The following is a 26,561-nucleotide window of genomic DNA, read 5'->3' as shown; positions in this document are numbered from 1 at the left end:
AGGGGAGCCAAGTCTCACTTTTTAACTTCATGTGTGAATGTAGAATTCATTCTAACGAGAAGGATCCTGTCATTTCTACCAAGATTGCCTTTCTCTGGGTCCCCTGAGTTGGGAAGTATCTTAAAATCCCCACCTGTTCTTGTGTGCATCTATCTGTGTGAGAATGGAGTGTGTGCCTGGGCCTGTGTGTTAGAGAAATGGTGGGGTCAAAGAAAGGGGGATGGGAGAGGAATTTAAAAATACACTGTGTGGATCAACCCATGCCACCCATCCTTTCTATAACTGGTCTTGAAAGGTTAACTTTCCAAAATAAGACATTTGATTTTATTTTTGATATCAGAATAAGCCAGTAAACATAGAAAACATTGGATCAAGGACAAGAACTTCCCTTCAATGTAGGCAGACTCTTCCTTCCCATGATGGGCTGCAGGTGCCTAGAAAGCTTGGCTTCCCCTCCCATCACATGTGCTGCTGGCACAAGTCCTCTCGGACCCCCTTCACACACCCGGGTCACTGTGTGGTTGGTTCTGGAGTCTGCAGTGGGTCCACGCTGCGCTTCCGACCCAGCCGGGTGAGGGCGCTCCGAAGAGCCTCACAGAGGCTGCAGCCAGGTGCACCTGAGCCTCAGAGGTTGAACACCGGAAGAGGAGGCTCAGCAATGCAACCGGGATCACCTGTGGGAAAGAAACAGGGCGAGGTCATCTGAAGAACCCTGGAGTAATTGGAACGTTCAGAAAATCAGGAGCCACCAGGGTGGATGCCAGAGTTGAAAGACATGAAATCAAGACAGTGTGGCAGAGCTAGTTAAGCTGCTGCCTACACCATCAGCATCCAGTATGAGCACTGGTCTTTGACCTGGCTGCTTCACTTCTAAACAAGCTCCCTGCAGAGTGTCTGCAAAAGCAGCAGGTGCATGGTCTTCTCCACTCTCGTGGGACACGCAGATGAAGCTCCTGGCTCCTGGCTTCAGCCTGGTTTAACCCTGTCAATTGCACCCATTTGGGGAGTAAACAAACCAACAGATGAAAATCTCTCTTTCCCTCTGGTTTCCCTTCTCTTCCAATAACTCTGTCTTTCCAATAAATTCATAAATATTTAAATAATAATAAATTAAAATATTAAAATATTTATATTATCTATGTAAGTAATACTAATAAAAAGACCAGAAAGCGGTAATACAGTTGGTCAACAGCAAAGAACTCAAAAACTCCTATTCTTCCTTAAATATCTAGTTCAAAGCACTCCCACCCTCTTTTTTCATGGCTTCTTAGGCAGAGAAGAAGATGCCTTCTCTGTGTGTGTCTGTAGTAACTTTCACAAATCTATGACTGTCAGTCACAGTGACATAAAGGAAGAGCTCCAGGGGCCCGGCGCGGTGGCGCAAGTGGTTAAGGTCCTCGCCTTGCACGCCCGGGATCCCATATGGGCGCCGGTTCTATCCCAGCAGCCCCACTTCCCTTCCAGCTTCCTGCCTGTGGCCCGGGAAAGCAGTCGAGGATGGCCCAAGGCTTTGGGACCCTGCACCCGCGTGGGAGACCTCGGAAGAGGCTCCTGGCTTCGGACCGGCATAGCATCAGGGTTGTGCTCACTTAGGGAGTGACTCATCGGACGGAAGATCCTCCTCTCTGTCTCTCCTCTCTGTATATCTGCCTTTCCAATAAAAAAATAATAAAAATAAATCTTTTTTAAAAAAAGGAAGAGCTCCAGGTGGACAGAATATTACTGAGCTTTGTAAACCCAGTGTCAAGCAAAGCTCCAGACACATTGGGAGTACTCAGTAAGTGTGCAATGACTCTGCCATGGGCAGGATACCTGATCCTTGCAGTGTGAAACCTGGATGTGACGGGAGATGGGAGCAGCCCAAATATCATCCGACAGCAGCTGGAGCAAGTGAATTGCTTGGAGGAGGTTTTCAATGCATCAAGCCTTGGATTGTCCAGAGAACCTCTGTAAAAGAAGTAGGAAGGTCGGATGAGACAGTCAAGAGAATTCAGAATTAGGTCAAAGAAGAAGTGGGAAGGCGCAAGGCTGGGATCCTCCAGAAGGAATGGGTGGTCCCATTATCCCCAAGGATGGGGAGAACTGTGTTGAAATAGTAGGTGACAGTCCTCAGCTGGTTGGATTGAACTGGAGAACTCACAGGAGACTGGAAAAATTCTCAGCTGTGTCCCACCAATTTCATAGGTTGGTAATCTTCAAGTGAACCAACTCCCTCCAGCTTCCTCTCTAATCAAACCCATCAGCAACTGCTCTCAGGATTGTTCAACTGCAGACACTGCTTCCTTTTGGTCAATACCTGTCCCTTAGCTAGTTCTGCACCGGCCCATAGAAATGTAATCCAAGCCAATACGTAATTTTAAATTTTCTAAATACTTAAATACTAGGTTCATTCAAAAAGAAATGGGGGGCCAGCACCACAGTTTAGAATGGTAATCTTCTGGCTACAGCATCAACATGCTATATGGATGCTGGTTTGAGTCCTGGTTGCTCCATTTCTGATTCAGCTCCCTTCTGATGGCCTGGTACAGCAGTGGAGGATAGCCCAAGTGCTTGGGCCCCTGTAGCCACACGGTAGACTAGGATAAAGGGTCTAGTTCCTGGCTTTGGGCTGGCCAGCTCTGACTGTTGCAACCATTTGGGGAGTGAACTAATGGATGGGAGATCTGTCTATCTCTCCCTTTGTGTGTGTAATTTCAAACATACAGGCATACAAACATACCTAAGTCTTTTTTTTTATTAAAAAAGATTTACTTAATTTTTTTATTGGAAAGTCAAATGTACAGAGAGAAGGAGAGAAGAGAGGAAGATCTTCCATCCGCTGTTGAGCTGATCCAAAATCAGGATTCAGGAGCCTCCACCGGGTCTCCCAAATGGGTACAGGGTTATAAGGTCTTGGGCCATCCTCAGGAGCTGAATGGAAAGTGGGGCTATTGGGACATGAACTAGAGCCCATATGGGATCCTGGTGCATGCAAGATGAAGACTTTAGCTGCTAGGCTACTATACCAGGCCCATACTTTTTTTTTTTAAAGAAAGTAATCGGACATAGGAATCTGACGTAGCAGTTAAGATGTAGCTTGGCATGGCTATATACCATGTTGGAGTTTCTGAGTTTGAGTCTTCAGCCTCTGCTTCTAGCTTCCTGTTAAAGTGCATCCTGGGAAGCAGTAGATGATGCCTCAAGTACTTGGGTCCCTGACACCCACTAGTAGAGCTGCATTGAATTCCTGGCTCCAGGCTTCAGCCTGACCCTATCCTGGCTGTTAGAGGCAGTCAACAGAGGTAAGATTTTTGTCTCTCTCTCTTTTAAACAAAATGAAAATAAAAAATGTTTAAAGAAGTAGAAAAAATGCATTTTAATAATGTTATATAGTACAATATATAATACGTTTTTTAACGTGTTAGCAATATTAAAAATTATGACATATTAAAATGTTTGCAACAAGTATTTGTTGTCTGCTGTGTATTTTACAATTGTAGCATATAGTGATTTGGGTGCTCAAATTAAAAGGTGAAATGTAGGGCCTGGCACAGTAGCCTAGCAGCTAATGTCCTCACCTTGCACATGTCCGAATTTCATATGGGCACCAGTTTTTTTTTTAAGATTTATTTATTTTTATTGGAAAGGCAGATTTACAGAGAGGAGGAGAGACAGAGAGAAAGATCTTCCATTATGCTGGTTCATTTCCCAAGTAGCTGCAATGGCCATAGCTGAGCCAATACAAAGCCAGGAGCCAGGAGCTTCTTCCTGGTCTCCCATGCAGGTGTAGGGTCCCAAGACTTTGGGCCATCCTCGACTGCCTTCCCAGGCCACAGACAGGGAGCTGAATGGGAAGTGGGACTGCTGGGGTTAGAACTGGCACCCATGGGCCCCTCACGACAGCATAGCTGTTAAAGTCCTTGACTTGAATGCACTGCGATCCCATATGGGCGCTGGTTCTAATCCCAGCAGCTCTGCTTCCCATTCAGCTCCCTGCCTGTGGCCTGGGAAAGCAGTTGAGGATAGCCTGAAGCCTTGAGGCCCTGCATCTACGTGGAAGACCAGGAAGAAACTCCTGGCTTCTAATCGGCTCATCTCTGGCTGTTGTGGTCACTTAGGGAGTGAAATCAATGGACGGAAGATCTTCCTCTTAGTCTCTCCTCTCTGTAAATCTGATTTTCCAATAAGACTAAATCTTTAAAAAAAATTTTTTTAAGTGAAATGTTATGCTACCAAAATATGTTATGCTACCAAAATAATAAAGTTGAATTTAATTAGAAAAAAAAAAAACTACTTCAATTGTTAAGAAAAACTAACACGTCAGTTCTCCAGTCACACTAGCCACATCTTGATTGCTGGGTAACTGCATGTGGCTGGTAGCTGTGGTTGTGGAAAGCATACGTAAGTCCAGGTTCCTGTCCGGCTCCCACCTCTACATTCTCTCCCCTTCTTGTTGCCTCCTACTCCCTCATATCTCTGGAAAGACTTTGCACTTGAGTCAGATATGTGTCTCTACGTGTTGTGCTTAGTCCCCTGCTGAGCCTTGGGATTCTTAGAGGAAAGTCCTGCAGTCCTCATCTAGCCAAGCCCTAACCACCAGGCAAGCTCAAGCATCACCTTTCCTGTGGAGCCTTCGGCACACCTGCAAACTCCACCTCCTTCGTAGTCCCTCTGGACTTCAGGAATGACCACAGGTTGCCTTAGAGACATGGTGGTGCTTCCTAGCTGTGCATGGATTGATTCTTTTCTCCAGATTCAGCACAAGGTCCACAGGCTATCCAGTTACATTTGAATTTTAGATTAATAATGAAAAAAATTCATATATGTGCCAAATGTTGCATGGGACATACTTAACGCTAAAAACTCTTCCTTATTTATCTGAAATTCACATTTAACTGGATGTCCTGCATTTTTTTTTCTTTGCTATATCTGGCAACTATACTTTTCATGGCCATCTGTCATGCTATGTGCTCAGCATCTGTTCCTCCTCCTCTGGCATCAGCACCTTGATTTTCCTCTGGAACCATTGCTCAGGCCATGATGTTGAGGCTCACCTCCCACCCCTCCCTGCACCACCACTGAAAGCACATGGACACTCTAGATTGAATGCACCATTGGTTCAGGGACGTGCATGTGACCCAAACCAAACCAGTGAGAGCCCTTCCTCGGGCATTTTTGAGAATTGTGTAGATAGATAAATTCTCTCCGCTAAGACTGCTAGATGTCAGGCTTGCACTAATGGTGGACAATGTCCCAACTAATGGAGAAAAACTGCCTGAGAATGAGCATAGCACAAAGGAAGGTGGCACTAAGACCTAAAGGTTGTGGAGCTTTTCTCTGGAGTGTCTGGATCTGAGACCGTTGAGTTACACAGGCAGCCACTTGCCTTGGTTAACTTAAGCCAGTAGGAACTTGGTTTGTGTCACATATTTATAACTGGAAGGATCTTGCCTATTATAGCTTCATAAGCATGCCTTAGGAGAAAAGATGTACCTAATAGAAGAATACTATTTTTTTTTCTCAGCAGAAAAGCCAGCCCTTATCCTTACACATCTCCATAGCTCTGCAAAGCACCTTTCTATGCCAACCTGGGCACTGAGGCCAGACTACCCCATCCCTCCATGTCATGTCCTTACCTGCAGCATGGTCAGTGCCTGCCACAAGAGCTTGGAGTTGCTGATGCGAGTTTCCAACATGAGATTTTGTAGGATCTTCCCAAGAAGCACGTGGGCTCCTGTGCTCACTGTATTCAACACCCATTTGGTGCTTAACTCACGCTGGAAACTTCTAAAAAGGGAAGGTACAAGAGTATGGACAATAAGAGGAGATGGAAAGAGCAGGTTGGACAGGGTCCTGTTGTATCACAGGAAATCAACAGTTGAAAACAAGGGACCAAAATGTAGACATAATTTGCTTGAACAAACTAGGGTTTAAAGGTTAGGTCGACAAATGTAAGCTAGAACTGATCCATGCAAACCTGGAGGTTTCACTCATTTATGTGCATGTTAGGTTTTTTAATTGCTTATTTGTTTACTTAATTAATTTCTCATTTAATTAGAAAGGCAGAGAGACAGAGAGGGTTCCCATTCCCTGGCTCATTCTCCCAAACGCTTGAACAGCCAGGGCTGGACCTGGCTGAATCTAGGAGCCAGAGCTCAGTCCAGATCTCCCACATGGGGCGTCAAGGACTCGAGTACTTGAACCATCCCCCATTGCCTCCTGGGGTGTACATTAGCAGATAGCTGGAATGCAGATGATAGTTGGGACTCCAAGCTAGGGGTTGCAATAGAAGATGCAGTCATTCCCAGGCTATGGCTTAAACCCTGTAACAAACATCCAAGCCCTGCCTCCCTGCCCCAGCTGTGTTTTAACCTCAGTGGAGACAGACATTTTCTTTGAGCCCTTACATAGTAGGACTTTCCTCTTGCCAAAACTTTACTCTTGCTATCCAGGTACCAGATATAAGGAATAGAAATCCTGAAGGAAGAGATGATGTCTGATTGTACTCCAGATCTGCAGTCCTTGAACTGACACACATGTTCCTCTTGATCCTTGCAAAAATACTGTGGAATAGGTTGTTCTATCCCCGTTCCTGTATAAAGAAGAAATTAGAGGCCAGAAACAGATGAACTTGGATAAGTTCACATGATAAAGAGCTAAACCTCAGCCTTTGGATTCCATGGTGAGGGTATTTCCTGGTCTGTCTCACTCACCTTCTGGAGGAACCTGAGAACAAATGGGAAAGCACATTGAAAACCAAGACCCATGCGAACACACAGTTCTGCGAGTATAACTGCCACTTGTCCCTGTCTCTCCCACTTTTTGGTGCTTGGAACTTCTATTACCACACTTGCAGGGCAACAGGGGTTTGGTAAACATGCTGAGGAGATTAAGTACAGGGTCCCAGGCAGGCTTTAGAAACAGACTACTGCTACTTTTACCCCTTATTCTGAAACCACTGAGGCAGCCAGTCGCCCAAACTCCTGGAGGATGGCATATGGAAAATATTTAAGATTTTTTTCATAATATGCATCCTCCATTACTTTTTTGAGAGATGCCTTATATTTACCCTTTAATTCCACTCTGGTACTTGTAGGAGTTTACCCTGGAGTTACACTTCTATCATTACAAAAAGGCATGCAAACTGTATAACAGCAAAATTTTGGAAACAAACTAAATACCCTACATAGTGGATGGCCCTAGTAGACCACTGTAGCATGTAGAAAACATCTAGAGGTTTAAAAAATGAGGAAGAGTTCTACAAAGCAAAATAATGATTTTCAGGATCTCTTGTTAAAACACAAGAATTTATTACACTGCCTAATAGATAAGAAGGAAATGCAATGTAGATACATGTGCACAGATACTTTCTTCTTTTGTAAAAAGAAACACAGGAAGATAAACCAGTAACTAATGAAAGTGGTTACCTACTGGCATACGTGGAAATGGGACAGAGCAGTGAGGAAGGGGGAAGGAACTGGATTATTGCATTTCTATGTAGTTTTTGAACAGTTTTAACTTTCAAGCAATTTATGCTTTACATCTCAAAGATAACATTAAGAGCAGGCATTTAGCCTAGGAATGTAGAAGCTGGTGAAGATACCCACATCCCACATCAGACCATGTGGGTTCAATACCCAGATCTGACTCTTGCTTCCATCTTCCTGCTACTCTAGGCCCTGGGAGGTAGTGACGAAGGCTCAGGTAATTCTGTCACCTCTGCAGGAGACCTGAACTTCAGCCTAACACAGTGTCAACCTTTGTGAGTGAATGAACAAATGAGAATTCCCTCTCCTCTCTCTCTCTTTCTGGCTCAGGAAAGAAAGAGGGGAAGAAGGAATAAAAACTTGAGAACATTCTAATACTGAAACAAATAAAACCCAATGAATCCAGGTCCCTGCATTGTAACCCTGTGCATTAAGCAACTGCTTGCAAAGTTGGCATTTCATATTGGGACACCAGCTCAAGTCCTGGCTGCTTGACTTCCAATCCAGGGTCCTGCTAATGTGCCTGGGAAGGCACTGGAAGATGGATCAAGAGTCCTTGTCATCCATGTGGGAGAGAGACCTGGATGGCACTCTGGGCTTCTGGCTTCAGCCTGCACCAATCATTTGAAGAGTGAACCAACAGATGGAAGATGTGTCTTTCCTCTCTCTATCATTCTGCTTTAAAATAGAACTAAAAGTTTTAAAAAGAAAACATTGAACCTAACTGTACATCACATTAATAACATAAATACAAAGTGGGAAGAAGCAGTCCAAATGGCTTGCGAACATTTTACTCTGGTTAGATATCTTTAGTAGGACATGATCCTTGAACAAAAAGAATTGCAAAGAAATCTTGAGAAATTTTGAAGTTTGCAGGTGACAGGTAGGATTAGAATAATTCTACAACTTTTTGGTGGGGATTTTAGAACTGAATAAATATGTTGATAATTTTGGGAATCAATATTCTTGCCAAAGGAAAAAGAGTAAAAAGGATAAAAATACATATGCATGTGTATATGTTCTTATTTTTAGTGTGTACACACACACACACACACACACACACCCTTATTCTTTCTGCTGAAAGGGATTAGAGGCAAAGATATACCAGCAGCAGTGTGAAACACCTAGCATCTAGGTCTCTAAATAACAGAATCCAGCAAGAACAAAGAGTCCTCAGAAAGATGGTTGCGTCTAGGGCTGCACCAGAGAAAGGACAACGGAGCCTGTGACAATAGATTTGTGATCCTGCATACAATATCAACGGGTGGAATACTATATATAAAGACACAACCATGTAAATAATAAGGAGATCAGTAAGCTGCAGTGGCAAGATGTCCCCTCCCCCCCAAAAAAAGCATAGCAGAGTATTAAAATATTTATGTGAATATGTCACAAAAACACAGGGATTATTTTGAGCATTAAAATAAGTAACAACAGGAATGGATCAAAAATACATTTAAAAGGCCCCCTGCACAATGGCTCAGTGGCTAAAATCCTTGGCTTGCAAGTACCAGGATACCACATGGGCACCAATTCATGTTCTAGCGGTTCCACTTCCCATCCAGCTCCCTGCTTATGGCCTGGGAAAGCATATCCCTTAGGGGATAGCCCAAAGCCTTGGGACCCTGCACCTGCGTGGGAGACCAGGAAGAAGCTCCCGGCTCCTGGCTTTGTATTGGCTCAGCTGTGGCCATTGCAGCTACTTGGGAAATGAACCAGCGTAATGGAAGATCTTTCTCTCTGTCTCTCCTCCTCTCTGTAAATCTGCCTTTCCAATACAAATAAATAAATCTTTAAAACACACACACACACACACACTTAACAACAACACATTGATGAGTCCATACAAATACCAGAGTAGGCAAAGGAAAATAAGAGAATGCCTTTCTGTACCAACTAATAATGCAAATGGAAGGGACAGAAATAGAAAAGCCACTACAGTAATAACTGATTCAACCAAAAATTACCAAAGAATGCCCAAATCATGGGCGGAAGATTGCATAGAAATGTAACACAGAAAACTTCAACAGACACTACTCGAACCACATGATCAAATGTAGTTATACCAATCACATACATGTGTATATCTGCCTTCTTTTCAAGATTTATTTATTTTTATTGGAAAGGCAGATGTACAGAGAGAGGCGAGACAAACAGAAAGATCTTCCATCCACTGTTTCACTCCCCTACTGGCCTTAATGGCTGAGCTGATCCAGGAGCCAGGAGCTTCTTCCGGGTCTACCATGTGGGTTCAGGGTCCCAAGGCTTTGGGCCATCCTCAACTGCTTTCCCAGATCACAAGCAGGGAGCTGGATGGGAAGTAGAGCAGCTGGGACATGAACCGGCACCCATATGGGATCCCTGTGCATACAAGACGAGGACTTTAGCCACTAGGCTACCATGTGGGACCCAAAAATAAATAAATCTTAAAAAAAAAAAAAAGAAAGAAAGACCCACACAGAATGAAGAAACCATCAGGCCACTTGATTGGATTTTTTAATTGGAAAGGTGGATATACAGAGAGGAGAGACCAAGAGGAAGATCTTCCGTCCAATGAGTCACTCCACAAGTGAGCGCAACGGTTGTTGCTATGCTGATCCGAAGCCAGGAGCCTCTTCTGGGTCTCCCACGCGGGTGCAGGGTCCCAAAGCCTTGGGCCATCCTTGACTGCTTTCCCGGGCCACAGGCAGGGAGCTGGAAGGGAAGCGGGGCTGCCGGGATTAGAACCGGCGCCCATATGGGATCCCGGGCGTGCAAGGCGAGGACCTTAACCACTTGCGCCACCGCGCTGGGCCCTTGATTGGATCTTAGTTCCAGAAAGTAAAAGCAATACATGAATAATTGGGGACAATTTGAATGTGGTCTGGATATTCGACAATAGGTCATATTAATAATTATATTTCTGAGTGGATAACTGTATTGTAGCTATCTAGACAAATATCCTTGCTCTTAGGGAACACAAAGTAATTAGTTGGAATGTAATGATAGCTCTAATTATCTTTCAAGTGATTCAGAGGAAAAAAGATGAAACAAATGTGAAAAATGTTAATGATTGATGAATTGGTAGGAAAACATATGGGTGTTCATTGTACAATTCTTGCCATTTTTCTGTAGGCTTGAAATTTTTCAGAATAAAAATGTGGAGGCAGTTTGTAACAAAAACATTTCGACAATTCAAGAGCTACCATCCGTAAAAAATTATCCCCTATTTCAAATAGTTTCAATCCATTTGAAAAAATAAAATCAGCATCAGACAAAAGACAAAAAAAAAAAAGAAAATTATTGATGGATTTGATTACATAAAAATCTAAATGCCTATTTCACAATTAAAAATATACAATAAAACAATACACTGGGGAACAACAACAATAAAGACTGCTGTCTACACACACCCCTGCTTACAAGTCAGTAAGAAAAAAAATACCTTCCAAAAAGAATGGGTGAATACATATACCCAGAAGACGTAATAAAGCAGTACATGGGGGCTGGCATACGGTCCAGTGAATTAAGCCACCTCCTGTGACACCAGCATCAAATAGGGATGTTGGTTTATATCTGGCTGTGCCACTTCCAACCCTGCTCCCTGCTAATTGCCTGAAAGAAAGCAGCAGGGGGCAACACAAGTCCTTGGGCTCTCCCCACCCGGGACCTACATGAGGGACCCAAAATCCAGGCACCTTCCTTCAGCCTGGCCCAGCTCTGACCATTGCAGCATCTGGGAGTCAACCAGTGGATGAAAGCTTTTCTCTTTCTCTTTTTCTTTCTTTATCTCTGACTTGAAAATAAATAATAAGTAAATCTTTTTTTTAAATTAGCACATGAAAGAAAAAAATCAAACAGTCAATAGCAATCTTAAAGTGTCAGACTCTGTGGTAATTAAAGAAATAAAAGTGTAAACACTGAGTTGATTTTTGTTTTGCCCTGTGGTGTTGATTAGTGAGGGATGCTGCATAGTGTGTATGAGAATCTGAGGGAATAAGCAGTCCACACTGCTTTTAAACCTCCTCGGATGGGCTGGCACTGGCTCAGCAGGTTAATCATCCAGCATCAAGCACCAGCATCCCATACAAGCGCCAGTTCAGGTCCTGGCTCCTCCACTTCAGATCCAGCTCTCTGTACATGGCCTGGGAAAGCAGATGAAGATGAACCAAGTCCTAGAGATCCTGGACCCACATGGGAGACCTGGAAGAGGCTCCTGGCTTCGGATCAGCTCAGCTCCAACCATTGTGGCCACTTGGGGAATGAATTCCTGGATGAAAGACCTTTCCCTCTCTCTCCTTCTCTCTGTAAATTTGCCTTTCATATAATGAATAAAGATTTAAAAAAAAACTGCTTAAAAAATAAATAGGAATTTTTTTTAAAAAAAGCTCTTTGAAGGCCAATCGACTATAAAAGTTCAATGTTCTGTTATTCAGTGACTCCACTTCACTCCAGAGAAATAGTTAAATGCCCAATAGGTGTGCATATAAGGATATTCAGTACAGAGCTTTTTTAAAATTTTATTTATTTTTTAATTGGAAAGGTGGATATACAGAGAGGAGGAGAGACAGAGAGGAAGATCTTCCATTCGATGGTTCACTCCCCAAGTGACTGCAACGCTGGAGCTGAGCCAGTCTGAAGCCAGGAGCCAGTAGTCTCTTCCGGGTCTCCCACGCGGGTGCAGGGTCCCAAGGCTTTGGGCTGTTCCCAACTGCTTTCCCAGGTCATGTACAGAGAGCTGGATGGGAAGCGGTGCTGCCAGGATTAGAACCGGCACCCATATGGGATCCCGGTGCATTCAGGGCAAGGACTTTAGCCACTATGCTGTCACATCAGGCCCAGTACAAAGCTTTTAGTATAAATCTTAGTATTGACGCAGTCTCCATGTCTGACAATTGGTGTTAAGATAAACAAATTAAGTTAAGCTAAACAAATTATTCCTTCAACGGGATACTAAAATGAATATTAAAAATAATGGTATGGGGGGCAGGTTTTTGATCTAGTAAGACAGTTGCAATCCATTAGGAGTACCTACATTTCAGTCCCAGTTCCTTTTCCAATCTAGCTAATGTGCACCCTGGGAGGCAGCAGATGACTGGGACCCTGCAACACGTGTGGAAGACTCAGACAGAGTTCCAGGATGTTCTTTGCTGATTTTTTTTTTTTTAATTTTTTTTAGAGAGTTCCCATCCACTGATTCCCTCCCTAAATGCTTGCAATGACTAGGACAGGGCTGGAGCAGAAATCAGGAATCAAGACCACAATCTAAATCTCCCATAGAGGTGGCAAAAACCCAGTTACTGAAGGCATCACCATTGCCTCCAAGAGACTACATGAGCAGGCAGCTGGAGTCAGGAGACACAAGGCTGAGCCGGGTGTCTGACCCAGGGCTTCCAACATGGGATGCAGGTGTCTCAAGCACTGTTTAACAACTAGGCTAAGCATTCACCTTGACAAACTGTTCTTATTTTGCTTTTCTTCATTTAAAATCATGAACACCTTTTCTTTCTAAATGTCTATTAATTAAATTTAAATAATACCAAGTCAAATAATTTTTTTAAAAATGATTTGTTTATTGAGAAAGGCAGAATTACAGAGAGGGAGAGACAGACAGATCTTCCAGATGCTGATTCACTCCCTAGATGGCTACAATGACAAGTGTTGGCCAGGAGCCAACAGCCAGGTCTCCCATGTGGGTAGCCAGGACCCAAACACCTGGCCATCCTCTGCTGCTTTTCCCAGACCATTAGTAGTGAGCTAGATTAGAAGTAGAGCATCTGAAACAAGAAGTAGTGCCCATGTGGGATGCCAGCATTGCAAGTAGCAGCTTTACCCATGAAGCTCCAAGGTCTTGTTCTTATACAAACATATATAGAATGTATACACACAGACACACACAAAGAAAAGAAATCTGAAACTTTAGTCTCCAAAATTTACTATAAGAGTGGGTTTTTTTTTTTTCTGGAAGATAGTGGATTATGGGTGATGTTTGTTTCCAATTCTGTTGCTGTTATAATAATTTTCTTTTAAGATACAATTGTCCAAAAAGATCACATATCAAGCCTAGCTCAATAGCTCAGTGGCTAAATCCTCACCTTGCACATTCCAGGATTCCATATGGATGTTGGTTCATGTCCTAGCTGTTCCATTTCCCACCCAGCTCCTTGCTTGTAGCCTGGGAAAGCAGTGAAGGATGCACCAAGTACTTGGGACCCTGCACCCACGTGGGAGACCTGGAAGAAGCTCTTAGTTGCTGATTTTAGATCAGCTTAGCTCCAGCCATTGTAGCCATTTGAGGAGTGAACCAGAAGATGGAAGATCTTTCTCTCTGTATCTCCTTCTCTCTGTAAATCCGATTTTCAATAAAAATTTAATATTTAAAAAATTTTTCCTGGCTAAATAAATGAAAGAATCTGGCTCAACTTTTAAATGTGACTGAAATCCCTTTACATGATGAATAAACCAGACCAGTGTTCGAGTTCTGGTTCGTCTTTTAGCTATATAGCAATGATCACAAGCTCTAGTTTCAACCATAACAGGACAGGGAAGGGAAGGGAAGGGAAAGGAAGGGAAAGGAAGGGAAGAGAAAGGAAGGGAAGGGAAGGGAAGGGAAGGGAAGGGAAGGGAAGGGAAGGGAAGGGAAGGGAAGGGAAGGGAAGGGAAGGGAAGGGAAGGGAAGGGAAGGGAAGGGAAGTAAATGGTGCAAGTGCTTTGCAGCCACTGGGGAGTGAACCAGTAGATGGAAATCTCTCTCTCTCCCTCCCTCTCTCTCTCTCTTTCCTCTCCATCTCTGTCACTCTGCCTTTCAAATTAGTGAAAAACATATTTTAAAAAATTTAAAACTGAAAGTGTAAAATTACTGTTTTTGTGGCCATACATCTAGATTTCCTAAGCTCCAAGTTACACTGCAAAGTCCACACAAACTGATGATTATTTTTGTTTATTATCAGTGCTTATATTAGATTATAATTTTTTATCTGTGCAAAAATGGTGCACAGCTCCATGGATAGATTATAATTTTAATAGCAAATAGAGACTATATCAATTTAATATGTCTGATATAAGTAAAGTACAACTTACAAAAAAAAGTGCCTTGATAATTTTTGGATAATGATGACTATGATATTGACCATCAACCTGTCCCAATGGACAAATGAGCCTTCTATGTGATGACTGGCAGCCAATCCTGCAGCTCATACATATTCTTAAAGAAAGTTGAACCCAGAGGCTCATTGCCTTAGAAACCCCACTAATGTGGTGACTCAAACTTGTCCAGATGGCTTTATGGAGGGCAGACAATCGTCAAGCTTTCCACCCTGCACCCTTAAGTTTCTAATTTCTGAACTCCCCCTCCTGAGAGCCCCTCATTGAAGTAATTACCTTCTCATGCCCCATACCTTGATAAAGTTACCTTCATACTCAAACAAAAGCAGTGGCCATGTGATGTTGATGATGGAGGGAAAGAGCTTCTTCAAGGACAGCTGAAGCGAAAGAGAGGTGAGCAGAAGAGGCCTTTCTAGGGAGGCCACCCAGTGTCCCTCTCCAATGCTGGATATTCATCGGCAGGGACTGCCCCACAGTGCCGTGTGCCAGTGCCTGGATACTCGAGGTCTTCTCTTTCACCTGCTGCACCAGCATCTCCACCTCTGAGAGATTGTCTAGGGGAGGGCAGGGCAGGGCAGCAGGGTGGAAAGCCTGCCATGCCACTGTTTTTCCTGCCACCCTGGGGTCCACCAATTCCTTCCATGGACCCAGAGAAACGAAAGCTCCCTTGAGTCCCACTATAGCCTTCATCTTTTCACACCACCACGTCCATTGTTCCCCTCACCATCCAGGGTGAAAATGAAGACTACAGTGTCATTTTCCGTGATGGAGGGCAGGATGCACAACTGGAAGCCCTCTTGGGAGAAAGAGAACTGGGGACCCTGGTGCAGAAAAAGATAGGAAAGTCCTTCTCATGAAAGTGTTCTGGGACACAGACTTGAAGATGGAGGACAGCTACTGTAGATGGAAAACAGAGGCTCACAAAAAAGCAAAAAAAAAAAAAAAAAAAAAAAAAAAAAAAAGCAGAGGCAGGAAGTCAGTGGTTTAGAGCCAGGCTGGAGGGGTGAACAGGAAAGGAAATTCCCACATCTCTTCTGCTGCCCCAAGGTCCTGACCTCTCCACTTTTAATCCCTTCTCTGAACCATCTCTCCCAACACACTCCCACACTCCCTCTTCTTCCCTCCCACCCTCTGCACATCAATAACTTTCACACCTGCAAACCACCCACCAACACACACGCACACAAGTCCCTTTTCATCTGTCCTGGGTGGTGAGCTCAGCCTTCTGGTTAAACATGTCACTATGATCACCAATGAGAAAGCCACGGATGTCTCAAAAATCTGGGAAATAGACAGGAACAAAACAAACAAACAAAAAACAATGCATTCTACAGGAAAGGAAGGCTCTAGACTGCAGGGGCATCCATAGGGTTGGGAAGGGGAAGTGACAAGTGGGATGCAGGATGAGGAGGGGGCATAGGAAAAGGAGCTTAGATCATAGCTAAGCATAGGTGTAGGAGTCAAGAAATCAAGGACTGAGCTGGGACTCCTGGAGAAGCACTGAGCTACAGTACTTATTTCAATATGGCAGGACGGACATTGAGAAACCCCCATGGGCTTGGTAGGATAGAGTCTAGGCAATGTGCCCTTGGTTGGCATCAGGGGGAATCAGGAAAAACATCTGGACTAAGGTCCCACCAGCGCCAAAGGTGTGGATGCACTTCACTCCATCTATGATGACAATGATACCCGGGGTCTGCCAGCCAACCAGGTGCACTCGGCCTTTCTTCTTCAGGCTGGGAGGGGCCAGAGGCCAGGTCATGAGAGATCACAGGGAAGCAGAGGTCAGAGGGGCACTTGGAGGAACATGGGGGTAGTAAACAAACAAGGACCCCACCATGATTCTCCAGCATGCGGACCCCCTATCCTCACCACCCATACATGTCCCATGGAGGGCTCCTCCGCCCCTGCTCTCAGGACAGTCCCCATCCAGGCAAGTTCTCTGCTTTCCACTCTCTACAACACACAGCCACACACCTGGTGCTGACTTGCTTCATTAACGAAGCAATCTTGGGACTTTGACTGTAGGTGACCTGATGAGCCCGCTCGAATGTGTGCAAGATTTCCAGGAGGCACCTGAGAGAACAGTCGCCACTCCCAGGGAGGGCCCAATGCCCCCTCTGAAAGCCCAGATAGCCTACCATTCCCCTTAAAGCTGAGTGCTGTTGGCCCTGTGAGTGTACAGAGATTAGAGCAGACTGTATTCAGGAGGAGCAGACAGGGAGGGTTTCAGTAGGCAGAAAGAAGGGCAGAGCGGCAAGAGGGCACTGAAGGAGGATGGGGTAGGAGGGCTGAAGGGAAGAGAAGTGAGCAGTCTGGGAGCAAGGCTGGGGACCTCACTAGGGAAGAGAAGAAAGTCCACAACAGGATGAGTTCTGGGTTGTCTTCAAATCACAAGACCTTAAGAAGCCAGGCTAGCTTTGGAGATTCCAAGCCAGCTCAGGGGTTGGATGTGCACCTGAGGAGCCCAGCATACAGTAGAGACAACAGCATTCATTTGCCAGCTCCTTTCCCAGGGAGCAATGGTGGGGATGCAGCCCACTTAACAGCTCTGCCTTTGCCATGCTCCTGTTCACACCAGCCCTCTCCATGCCTCACTCTGATCTCTCTCCTCTGCAGCTCTTCCTTACTTCTGAGAGGCTGCAATGCCCCAGTCCACCGTCTTGTGTGCTGCCAAGAGCAGGGTTTCCAGCAGGACCTTGGTGGTGCTTCCACCTTTCATCTGGGAGGAGCCACTGAGACCCTCAGGCTGAGGAGGCAATGACAACCAGGAAGAATTGTGAGATGAAGGAATAGCACCCTGGTCAAGGATCCCTGGCTGTAAACAGTGTTTAGTGACCACGGGGCATGCATTTGATAGTACTGGTGGCTCCTTGGTGTGCTGGTGGAGTGTCAGGGAAGGATTCATGGAAAGGAAGACAGAGAGAGCAAGGGGCCACTTCTTGTCATTCCTCTGGTGCATTCACGATTCTGGGGAGCAAGTCACAGTAATGAGTGTCTTATTGGCTGGGTCAAAGGTTTGCTTCAGAGTGCTTTTTTTTCTGTCCATTACCCCAACACTCTTGGTCATGGCGGGTCATTCACACCTGATGTGCTTTGGACAGACCAGTGAAGCAGCCATTGCCATGATATGTAAGCATAACACAACATACTAAGTAGGTAAAGAGATGCCAGCAAGGGAAATGCTAAAACCAGTGAGTAACCATGCAATCCAATGTCTTTTGCAGTACTGTCCATAATAGCCAACTTGTGCAATCAACCTAAGTGCCTATCAACAGCTGAGTGGATGGAGAACATGCAGTATATATTCATAATCAAATATTGCTCCACCACAAAACACCTGGAATCCCATTATTTGCCGCAACATAGATGAACCTACAGCACATGGTGTTATGTGAAATAAGGCTGACACAGAAAGAAAATGCTCTACAATCTCACTCACACATGGACTCTGAAGAAATTGATCTCACAGAAGGTAAGAGTAGCAGGCTGGTTACCAGTTGCTGGTAAGGAGAAGGGAGAGAGAAGAATGGGAAGAGGTTGATTGGTAGATACAATGGCACCGTTTAATAGGAGAAATATTTATAGCATTCTATTGAACAGCAAGGTGACCACAGCGCACAATAATTTGTCATTTTTTTCAAAATAACTGGAAGAGAGAATCTTGAGTGTTCTTATCACAAATATATGATAAACATCAGAGATGAAAAATATGCAAATTAATCTGGTGATTAAACAATACAATCATTGAAACATCACATTTTACCCTGTAAATATGTATGATTGCATGTCCTCAAACATAGAATAAAATAAAGCAATGATTGAGAAAATAAGATTGAAAATCAACAGTTGCAGACAGGAAAGAAGAAAGAGGAAACTCTGGAAGCTGAGGTTGCAAAACCATGGCATAACATGAGGTTCTGACTTCCTGTCTCACAAAAGGGGAATCCAGAGAAATGTCATAGATGTGCATACCACCACAAGAGTGAGCACAGGATCTGGCAAAAGCTCTCACTTGATCTTAGCCAAAAGGCCGAGTAGCAGTGGCAAAAGCTCTCAGAAGGACAGAGTCAGGGGAGATGATCCCAGAGAGATGGATCCACCACACAGTGAAGAACAGAGGAACAAGAGTGTAAGAGGCTAAAAAGGCACACCCAGGGCCCAGCATTGTAGTGGAGTAGGTGAACATGCTGGCATGCCATATAAGTTCCAATTCATGTCACAAATGCTCCATTTCTGATTTAACCCTCTGTCTGGGAAAGCAGCTAATGGTTGGTACATCCACATGGAAGGCCCAGAAGAAGCTCCTGGGCCCTAGCTGCAACCTGGCCTAGCACTGGCTGCTATAGCCATCTGGGAAGTGAATCAGAGAACGAGAGGTCGGTCTCTCTCTCTCCCTCCCTCCCTCCTTATCTCTCTCCTTCCCTCTCTCTCTTTCTGTAACTCTTTCTAAATAAATGAATAAATATTTTTAAAAGGCACACCCAATTTTGGAGAGGATTTTGAAAAGCAGAAGGATGAAACGGCACCATATTTTTTTAAAGTTCATATTTGAAATTTAAATACACAAAAAGGAGAATGAGACATCACAACAGCTATTCAATGCTATCTCTAAACAGATGGAGAAGAGTGGCTTTAAAAAAAACTACTGCAGTGTTTAATGATTACTAATTTGAGAGACAGGGTCAGCAGGAAGATAAAACATCATAAGGAGGAAAATAGGAAATTAGGGTGCAATTTATAACATGTTGGCAGACACACTGTACCACAGGAATATAGACAGAGCGTTACAGAGTCTAAAACCAGAAGTCCTAAGCAAATAGCAAGCAATTTTCAATTGTTGGAAAGGAATTGGCACACAGGAAAAGGAGTGGCCTTACTCCAACTGCAGGATTGAGCACAAAAGCTTCCTGCTTCTCTTGCATCTTCTGCATCCACTCTGCTATTTGTTGAAATCTAGAACTCCAGTCTTCAATGGGGTCGTTTCTGGGATCCAGAGAGACACAGAAATGGCAGGATTGTCAGTGAAGGACTTGAGTGGGGAGTCAGGATCTTAGCCCACGTTAGGATTGGAGTCAGAAGTCAAAGACTTCACAGAGGTGTGCTCTGACACTCACAGGGTGTTCTGTTCCTGAACCCCAAGGACAGAGGTTCATGAACCATGCAGCAGCTGAAGGCCAGAACAACCAATGCTCCAGTTAGAGATGCAGCCTGGGATTAGTGCTTTCTTGTATCCTGTGCCTTGTGTAAGTCTGCTCCAGGGCCACACAAGCCCTGTATTCTGTAGGATCCTTGAAGACATGCCTGTCGTCTGAATATCAAAATTACCCTCTTATTTTCCACCTTGGCATCCATCAGAAGCCTGTCTCATTCCTGGGAATCCCTCCAAAAAGAACACCTGAGAGACAGATGTGTCTCCAGCAAGGGAACAAAGCTGAAAGGTCTGTAGCAGCCAAGTTGGCAAATGTTCCTTGAATGAATTCATCAGAACAGAGCAAAGTTCTCATGAGACAAGAGAACTACAGCCTGTTGTCTGCTTACTTATAAATCATGGAATCTGAAAGAATGAGGATCTTTCATGGTTGATTTATAATGATTTTGCAAGGGGCCCATTTGTGAGTCACCCCTTACAGAAGGACCTCAGAGAGTTACCTCTTGTCTATGGTGCCCCAACTTCCCTTTCTCATCCCAGGCTATAATTTTTACATTTTTTTCTTCTGTATTACTTCTAGGGTTGACATATCTCACCTATTCCATACCCATTGTGTGAAGTAGTTCCTAACATTTATCCTCAAGCTATTTATTCCAATTCCTAGAGACCTAGCAAAGAGGAGACAATGTCCATGTTAAAAATCAAGCTCCCCTTGGGCCCGGCGCAGTGGCCTAGGGGCTAAGGTCCTCAACTTGAACATTCCAGGACCCCATGTGGGCACCGGTTCTAACCCCGGCAGCTCCACTTCCCATCCAGCTCCCTGCTTGTGGCCTGGGAAAGCAGTGGAGGAAAGCCTTGGGACCCTGCACCCGTGTGGGAGACCCAGAGGAAGTTCCTGGCTCCTGACTTTGGATCAGCACAGCTCCAGCTGTTGCGGCCACTTGAGGAGTGAATCATCGAATGGAGGATCTTCCTCTCTGTCTCTCCTCCTCTCTGTATGTCTGACTTTGTAATAAAAATAAATTAAAAAAAAATCAAGCTCCCCCAACTTGCCTAGGCATCAACAACACCTGAAGAATCTGGGTTTGTTTTTTCGTTTTTGATTTTAATAATTCTCCCTTTGGGGATAGGACTTGCACCCTAAGATTCAAGTTCAGTAGTTCTGTAACAGAGCTCAAAAATACATATTTTTCAAAAGCCTCCCAGATGACTCTGATGATCAGCCAAGTTTAAGAGTCACTGAGTTAAGGAACAACTGGAAGATCTCCACGCCTACATTGTTTGAAGCTCTTCATTTCACTTAGTCACAGGGCCTGAAATTAGCATCAACTGCAGCAGATATATTTTTGGTAAAGAGGAGTCCTGCATGAAAAGGGTCATCAGACACACCTTCCTACAAATGACATGCTAAGTCTTGAATTGGAGAAAGAACCCAGTTCCTCTCCCACCCTGGGACCACCAGGAGACATTCAAAGCTGCTGGAAAAATGACATGCTTGTGTTGCAATCCCTCCAGGGACAGGAAACCTAGTGATTTTATTTAGCAGAATTCTTCAAACCACACTATGCTCCAGAACCCAATGGATGCTGCCCTTCCACAAAATACACAAACAGTTATTTCAGGACCTTAGACCAAACCTACAAAAGCAAGTCCCTTATACAAGGAACTAAGGTTCTTCTTTGTCAATTTTTTTTAACACTCCCCAGGCAGCTCAGACACAGAGACACGTCTGAGCTGTATTGGTTTAATATACTGGCTTTATCTAAGATCAGACAAAATAGCCATTGAAATTGAGATAAGAATGAGGGGGTAACTTGTTTGCACAAGGCTCTCAGAAGGGGGACAGTCAGCAAGGATCAAAGTACCTGAAATGATGGGAGGGAATAGCACCAAAATAAGAGTGTTGGACAAAGAGAAGCAGCAGTTACTTGGCACTCTCTGATACTACTTTGAAATGCTGCTCGCAGCTCACCTCAAGTGACCCTGTTTTGTCCTCTGAATCTTCTCTTCCTTGCCTGTTAAGTCCCTGTTTGGAATGGATGTGATCTGACATCCATGCAGCATTAGTAAGCTGCCTTCCATCCTTTCTGAAACAATCACTAAACACATCAATCAATCAACCAACAAAAACCTCCTAAGCCATGGGCATACCCCTCCTTACTAGCCTCAGGTTTGGCAAACAAGACTACACTCCTCTGTGCCCTTCTTAATGATTGCGCTCTGGATTTTGTCAAGTTCCTGCCAGCCTTCCCCAGGTTTGGCTGGTAAGCATCTTTTCAACACAGAGGGCTCACCTGGCCATGCTCACTGGGTTGAAACCAACCAGGATTGGCAAGAAGACAGCTGTGTTATCCATGCAGTAGTCCATCTGGCCTGCCACAAAGGGAGCCTGATGGCAGGGGAAGAGGAAGGGATGATTGGGGGTGGAGGGAACTGGTTACTTTGAGTCTTGTCTTATACCCATGTACATCATAATCACTCAGAAGTCTAGGTAGAAATCCAGGTTCCTAAAGCCAGAGTCTGAATTGGAAGGGAACAGTCTACATGTTTAATAAGCATGCCGAGGCTACTCTGTGTTTAACAAGTTCCACCCAAGGAATTTTCTGCATGGTAGAGTCTGAAAACCACAGGACTAAATTGTAAGCAACTTGAAGTCAATATCCTGATGGACTTGTGTGCCCAATGGACAGCTGACAATACTGGGATTCAGTTTTTGCTCAGAGAATTCTTAGGGAGCTGCAGGGTTGAGAGAAAACTTGAGCTCCTATAATCCAGTACTTCACAAATACTGGGATTTTTTTTAAATGAAGACTTGGAATCAGAAGGTTTGGGAAGGCAAAATCTGACATTCAGCATTTCGAATAAGTCCCAGGTGATGCTGATGTTGCTAAAGTAGCAATCCTACTTTAAGTAGCAAGTGACTAGTCCAGGGACCAGGTTTTTCTGTAAAGGACCATAGGGTAAATTTACTTTAGGTTTTTTTGGGCCCTATGATCTCTGTCCAACTACTCAACTCTAAGGTCATAGTATAAAAGAGGCCATAGATTGTGTCGAAACACAAATGGCTATGTTCCAATAAAGCCTTAATTGCAAAAACAGGAAGCAGGCGAGATGAACCTGACAGTGTCATTTGCTGACTTGTGGACTAGTCAGTCTACTGTCTTGGTTGCTGACGGATTAATTGATACACAGTTATCCTGACATAGGATCCCTCCCCCAACGTCTGGCCTTCATACAACTGGATCCAAGGTAATGAAACTAAAATCAAAATTCCCTGTGCAAGGGCTGGTGCCGTGACTCAACAGGCTAATCCTCCACCATTTGGTGCTAGCATCCCATACAGGCACTAGTACTTGTTCTAGCTGCCCCACTTCCCATCCAGCTCCCTGCTTATGGCCTGGGAAAGTACAGGATGACCCAAAGCCTTAGTAGCCTGCACCCTCATGAGAGACCCAGAAGAATTCCTGGCTCCTGGCTTCAGACTGGCTCAGCTCTGGCCATTGCAGCCACTTGGAGAGTGAACCAGCAGATGGAAGATCTTTCTCTCTGTTTCCCTTCTCTCTGCAAATCTGCCATTGAGATAAAAATAAAATAAATCAAATAAATCTTTTTTTTTAATTCCTCGTGTAAACTTTGTTTCCTAGCTCCACCTTGCCAGCCTAGTTTCATGTTATTCCATTCCCACCCCCTTCCTTCCTGTAAAATGGATCCACTCAACCATCTTCACAGAGAGTCCCACTGAAATGCCAATGACAATCACCCTCTTCTTCCCTGCAGCCACCTAGGAGAAAAGGAAGTGCAAGGTAATGTGACTGAAGGACTCTGGGGCACACACCCCAGTTGTAAGGATGTCCAGGCCAGGACCAAGGGAGAGGGTGGTGTGGGCTTTGGATGAATGTTGGGACTTTTGCATCCCCATGAAAAGGAATAGAAAGAGGTCTCTGCTTGAATATCAATGAAAAGCACAGACCTCCTTCAGTTCCTCAATCCCACTCAGGGCACTGTCTTCTGTCCCTTCCCTGGAGGCCACCACAGACCTATAAGGACAGACTCCAGGTCAGCCATAAGTTGGGAAGCAGAAGCCTATGGTTTATTGAGAAAAGTCATAATGAGAGAAGGGCAAACCATCATTGAAGGAGCACCTCCTGACTATTGGTAACCACTCCAGAATTTTAAGAAAAATCAAGTTGTTATGTTATGTTATGTACTAGTTAGGCAACATAAACTGTGTGAAGTGGGTCAAGTAAAAGGCAGTAAAGATTGATGAAGACCAAGGGAAATTGGATGCAATCTCTTTTTGAAGGCATTCAAATGCAATTTCTAAAAAAACACTACTTGGATAAACACAGCCCTCACAGGCTTACCTGGCTCACCTGTCACCTCCTGCAATGAGGTAGGTATAAAGAGGTTTCTGTCCTAGACCTTTCATTAGCTGGTTAAAGGAAACCTGTTACGGGGCAGAGGACATGGAGAGGTGAGATCATGAAGACACAGCCGTCTTAGATGTTCCGCTTCTACAAGGCATAAGTTGCCTCCTGACTATCATAAGCCAGTACTTAACTCAGTCCTACCTGGAATCCAGCACATAGAAATGCTCTTTGGAGATGATTAATTGGGGGTGCATGAGATTTAGAGAATTAGCAATAGACAAGAAATGAGCCTCCTCAGTGAGATGTAGATTTTGGAAGAGAAAGAGAAAGAGAAGAGTGATGAATGGAGTCCTAGTCTACAGAGGGGTACCCCAGGACTCTAGCTATGATCAGCTTTGTGGGCCTCATGAAGTCACCCTCAGAAGGAAGAGGTAGGAAAGGCAGGCATTGCAGGGCTCGCCGACATGAGGAACGCCATTCTGCCAGAGGTGCCTCCTCCGCTCTGCACCACCAGCCCTCCATCTGGCTCCTAAGGAAGGAACAATCACTTGGTCACCAAAACCCAGGTCAGGATGGTGTGGAAAGGAATGAATTCAGTAATGGAAGGGGAATCGGAGGACCTGCTAATCCTTCTGCAAAACTGAACAGAACACAGGCAGCTGGGGTAGCTCAAAGAACGTTCAGCTGGAGAGAGAAACCTCAGTTTGACATGTCTACTACTTACGGTCTTATTAACCCAGAAAGCTTGTCATCTGAATAAATAAACAGTGAAGACAGCGTCATCTACCAATAAATAGCTGGCTGTATTTGCTCAAGCTACTGTGATTATGCTTTGTAAGTTTTGTTTTCTTATTTAAAAAAATGGAAACAATAACACCAAATTTGCAGATTTGGGGAGTGTAACGGACATGAAAGCACTTGTTAATTTTAATGTCATGTAGATAATAATTACTATTATATTATTGATTAAGAAGATGACTGTGAATCTGACTTTCAAATAAAAATAAATTCAGCTCTTTTTAAAAATGGGGCTGACACAGTGATGTAGCAAATTAATCCCCCATCTGCAAGTGCCAGCATCTTGTGTAGGCACTGATTCATGTCCTGGCTGCTTCACTTCAAATCCAGCTCCCTTCTTATGGCCTGGGAAGGCAATGAGCGATGGTTCAAGTCCTTCAGCCCCGGCATTCACGTGGGAGACTCAGAGGAAATTCCTGGTTCTCAGCTTCAGATAGGCTCAGCTCTGGCCATTGCAGCCATTTAGGGAGTGAACCACTGGATGGAAGATTCTCTCTCTGTAAATTTCCCTTTCAAGTAAAAATAAATAAATCTTTAAAAAAAAAAAATAATGACAGCAGGGACCCAAAAGAGAGGACTGGGAGAGGAGGGACAATTAAGATCTATAAAAGTAAGACATAGAGACCCCCAACCCAGAAAGAGAAAGTTAAATAAGCAAACTGAAAAGTTTAGGCGGGGAGTAGATGAAGGGTCAGTACCTTCAGCACTTCCTGAACTTTCCCAGCCACTTGGACCATGGTGGTCAGAATGGATTCGCTGTATAGCCGCTGTGGGGAAGTAGTCAGAGGTTAAGGGAAGAAGGACAGCTGTTGGGGGCTGGCAGTGGGGAGGACTTTCAGGGTTTCCAGTATTAAGAGCAACGGTATGGGAGGACAGAGGTTGAGGTCGGTTAGGAATGATGTCTTTATTGGCCTTTTCTAGGGGATAAGCCTGGGTCACCTGGTATGTGAGTACAATTTGCCCCTCCTCCTGGAAGATCTCAGCATCACATTGGCCCAGCAACTGAACAATTTGCTCTGCATTAGCTTTGTCCAAGTCCCGGGAAGTGGGTTTGACTTCTCCATGATTGGCACAGAAGCCTCATATCCTGACAACTAGAAGAAAGGGGACGTGAGTCCGGAGGCTGGAACTCTAATCCTCATTCACACTTACTGAACAGGAGGTGAGAGAGGCAGCACACGCACGCACACCTCAGGGCCTTAGCCAGCAGCTGTTCTCTGCATTCTTCTGGGAAAAAAGAAGACCATAAAGGAGGAGAGGAGGAGAAGAGGAATTGAGCAGGAACCCAGGGTAGAGGAAAGCATCAGTGAAAAATGGTTCCAGGAATCGGGCGGAAGGCTACCTTGGAGAAGTGGTCTCACCTCCCACTCTCTAGGCTCCGGGATCTCAATCATGTGTTGAAAGCACTTTGTGCCTGGCATGGTGCTGTTTTGTGTGCACACTGTTAGGCCCCACAAACCCCACTGGTGGCAATGACTGCTAGCAACTGGCAGAGCCTTATCTAAAAGCTACAGCGACGATTAACCCAGAAACTCCGAGCACCACCCCCTCCCTGCACCTCTGCCGATTCCCCTACCCCTTTCCTAGTCACTAGGTGCCCCCAGGGCTGTCCTTCACCAGCCCGCCTTGGCTGTGGCTCCTGAAGTTTCCCTGCTCCTGCCATTCAGGCACAAAGACCTCCTCTCTGCAGGG

At 44.6% G+C, this 26,561-nt stretch overlaps 1 protein-coding gene across 1 annotated transcript; it reads right to left on the bottom strand.

Annotated features, from left to right (window-relative positions):
• Window positions 1–510: 510 nt before the first annotated feature.
• LOC121164617 (glucokinase regulatory protein-like) lies at window positions 511–26,290 on the bottom strand. The gene is given in 21 exon segments (XM_040992745.1): window positions 511–599; window positions 602–674; window positions 1,813–1,947; window positions 5,616–5,763; window positions 14,826–14,927; window positions 15,007–15,103; window positions 15,274–15,375; window positions 15,759–15,830; window positions 16,188–16,285; window positions 16,527–16,625; window positions 17,180–17,298; window positions 19,430–19,535; window positions 21,996–22,090; window positions 23,429–23,482; window positions 23,672–23,738; window positions 24,075–24,148; window positions 24,532–24,600; window positions 25,568–25,636; window positions 25,809–25,912; window positions 25,915–25,963; window positions 26,231–26,290. Coding segments are annotated over 21 exon segments (1,881 nt in total).
• Window positions 26,291–26,561: the final 271 nt, after the last annotated feature.

The sequence above is a fragment of the Ochotona curzoniae genome, unplaced genomic scaffold (assembly GCF_017591425.1).
Source record: "Ochotona curzoniae isolate NIBS_2020 unplaced genomic scaffold, NIBS_Ocur_1.0 contig_883, whole genome shotgun sequence".
NCBI classification, from domain to species: Eukaryota; Metazoa; Chordata; class Mammalia; order Lagomorpha; family Ochotonidae; genus Ochotona; species Ochotona curzoniae.
The sequence above is the reverse complement of the archived record's forward strand: the minus strand, read 5'-3'. Positions and strand labels throughout refer to the sequence as shown.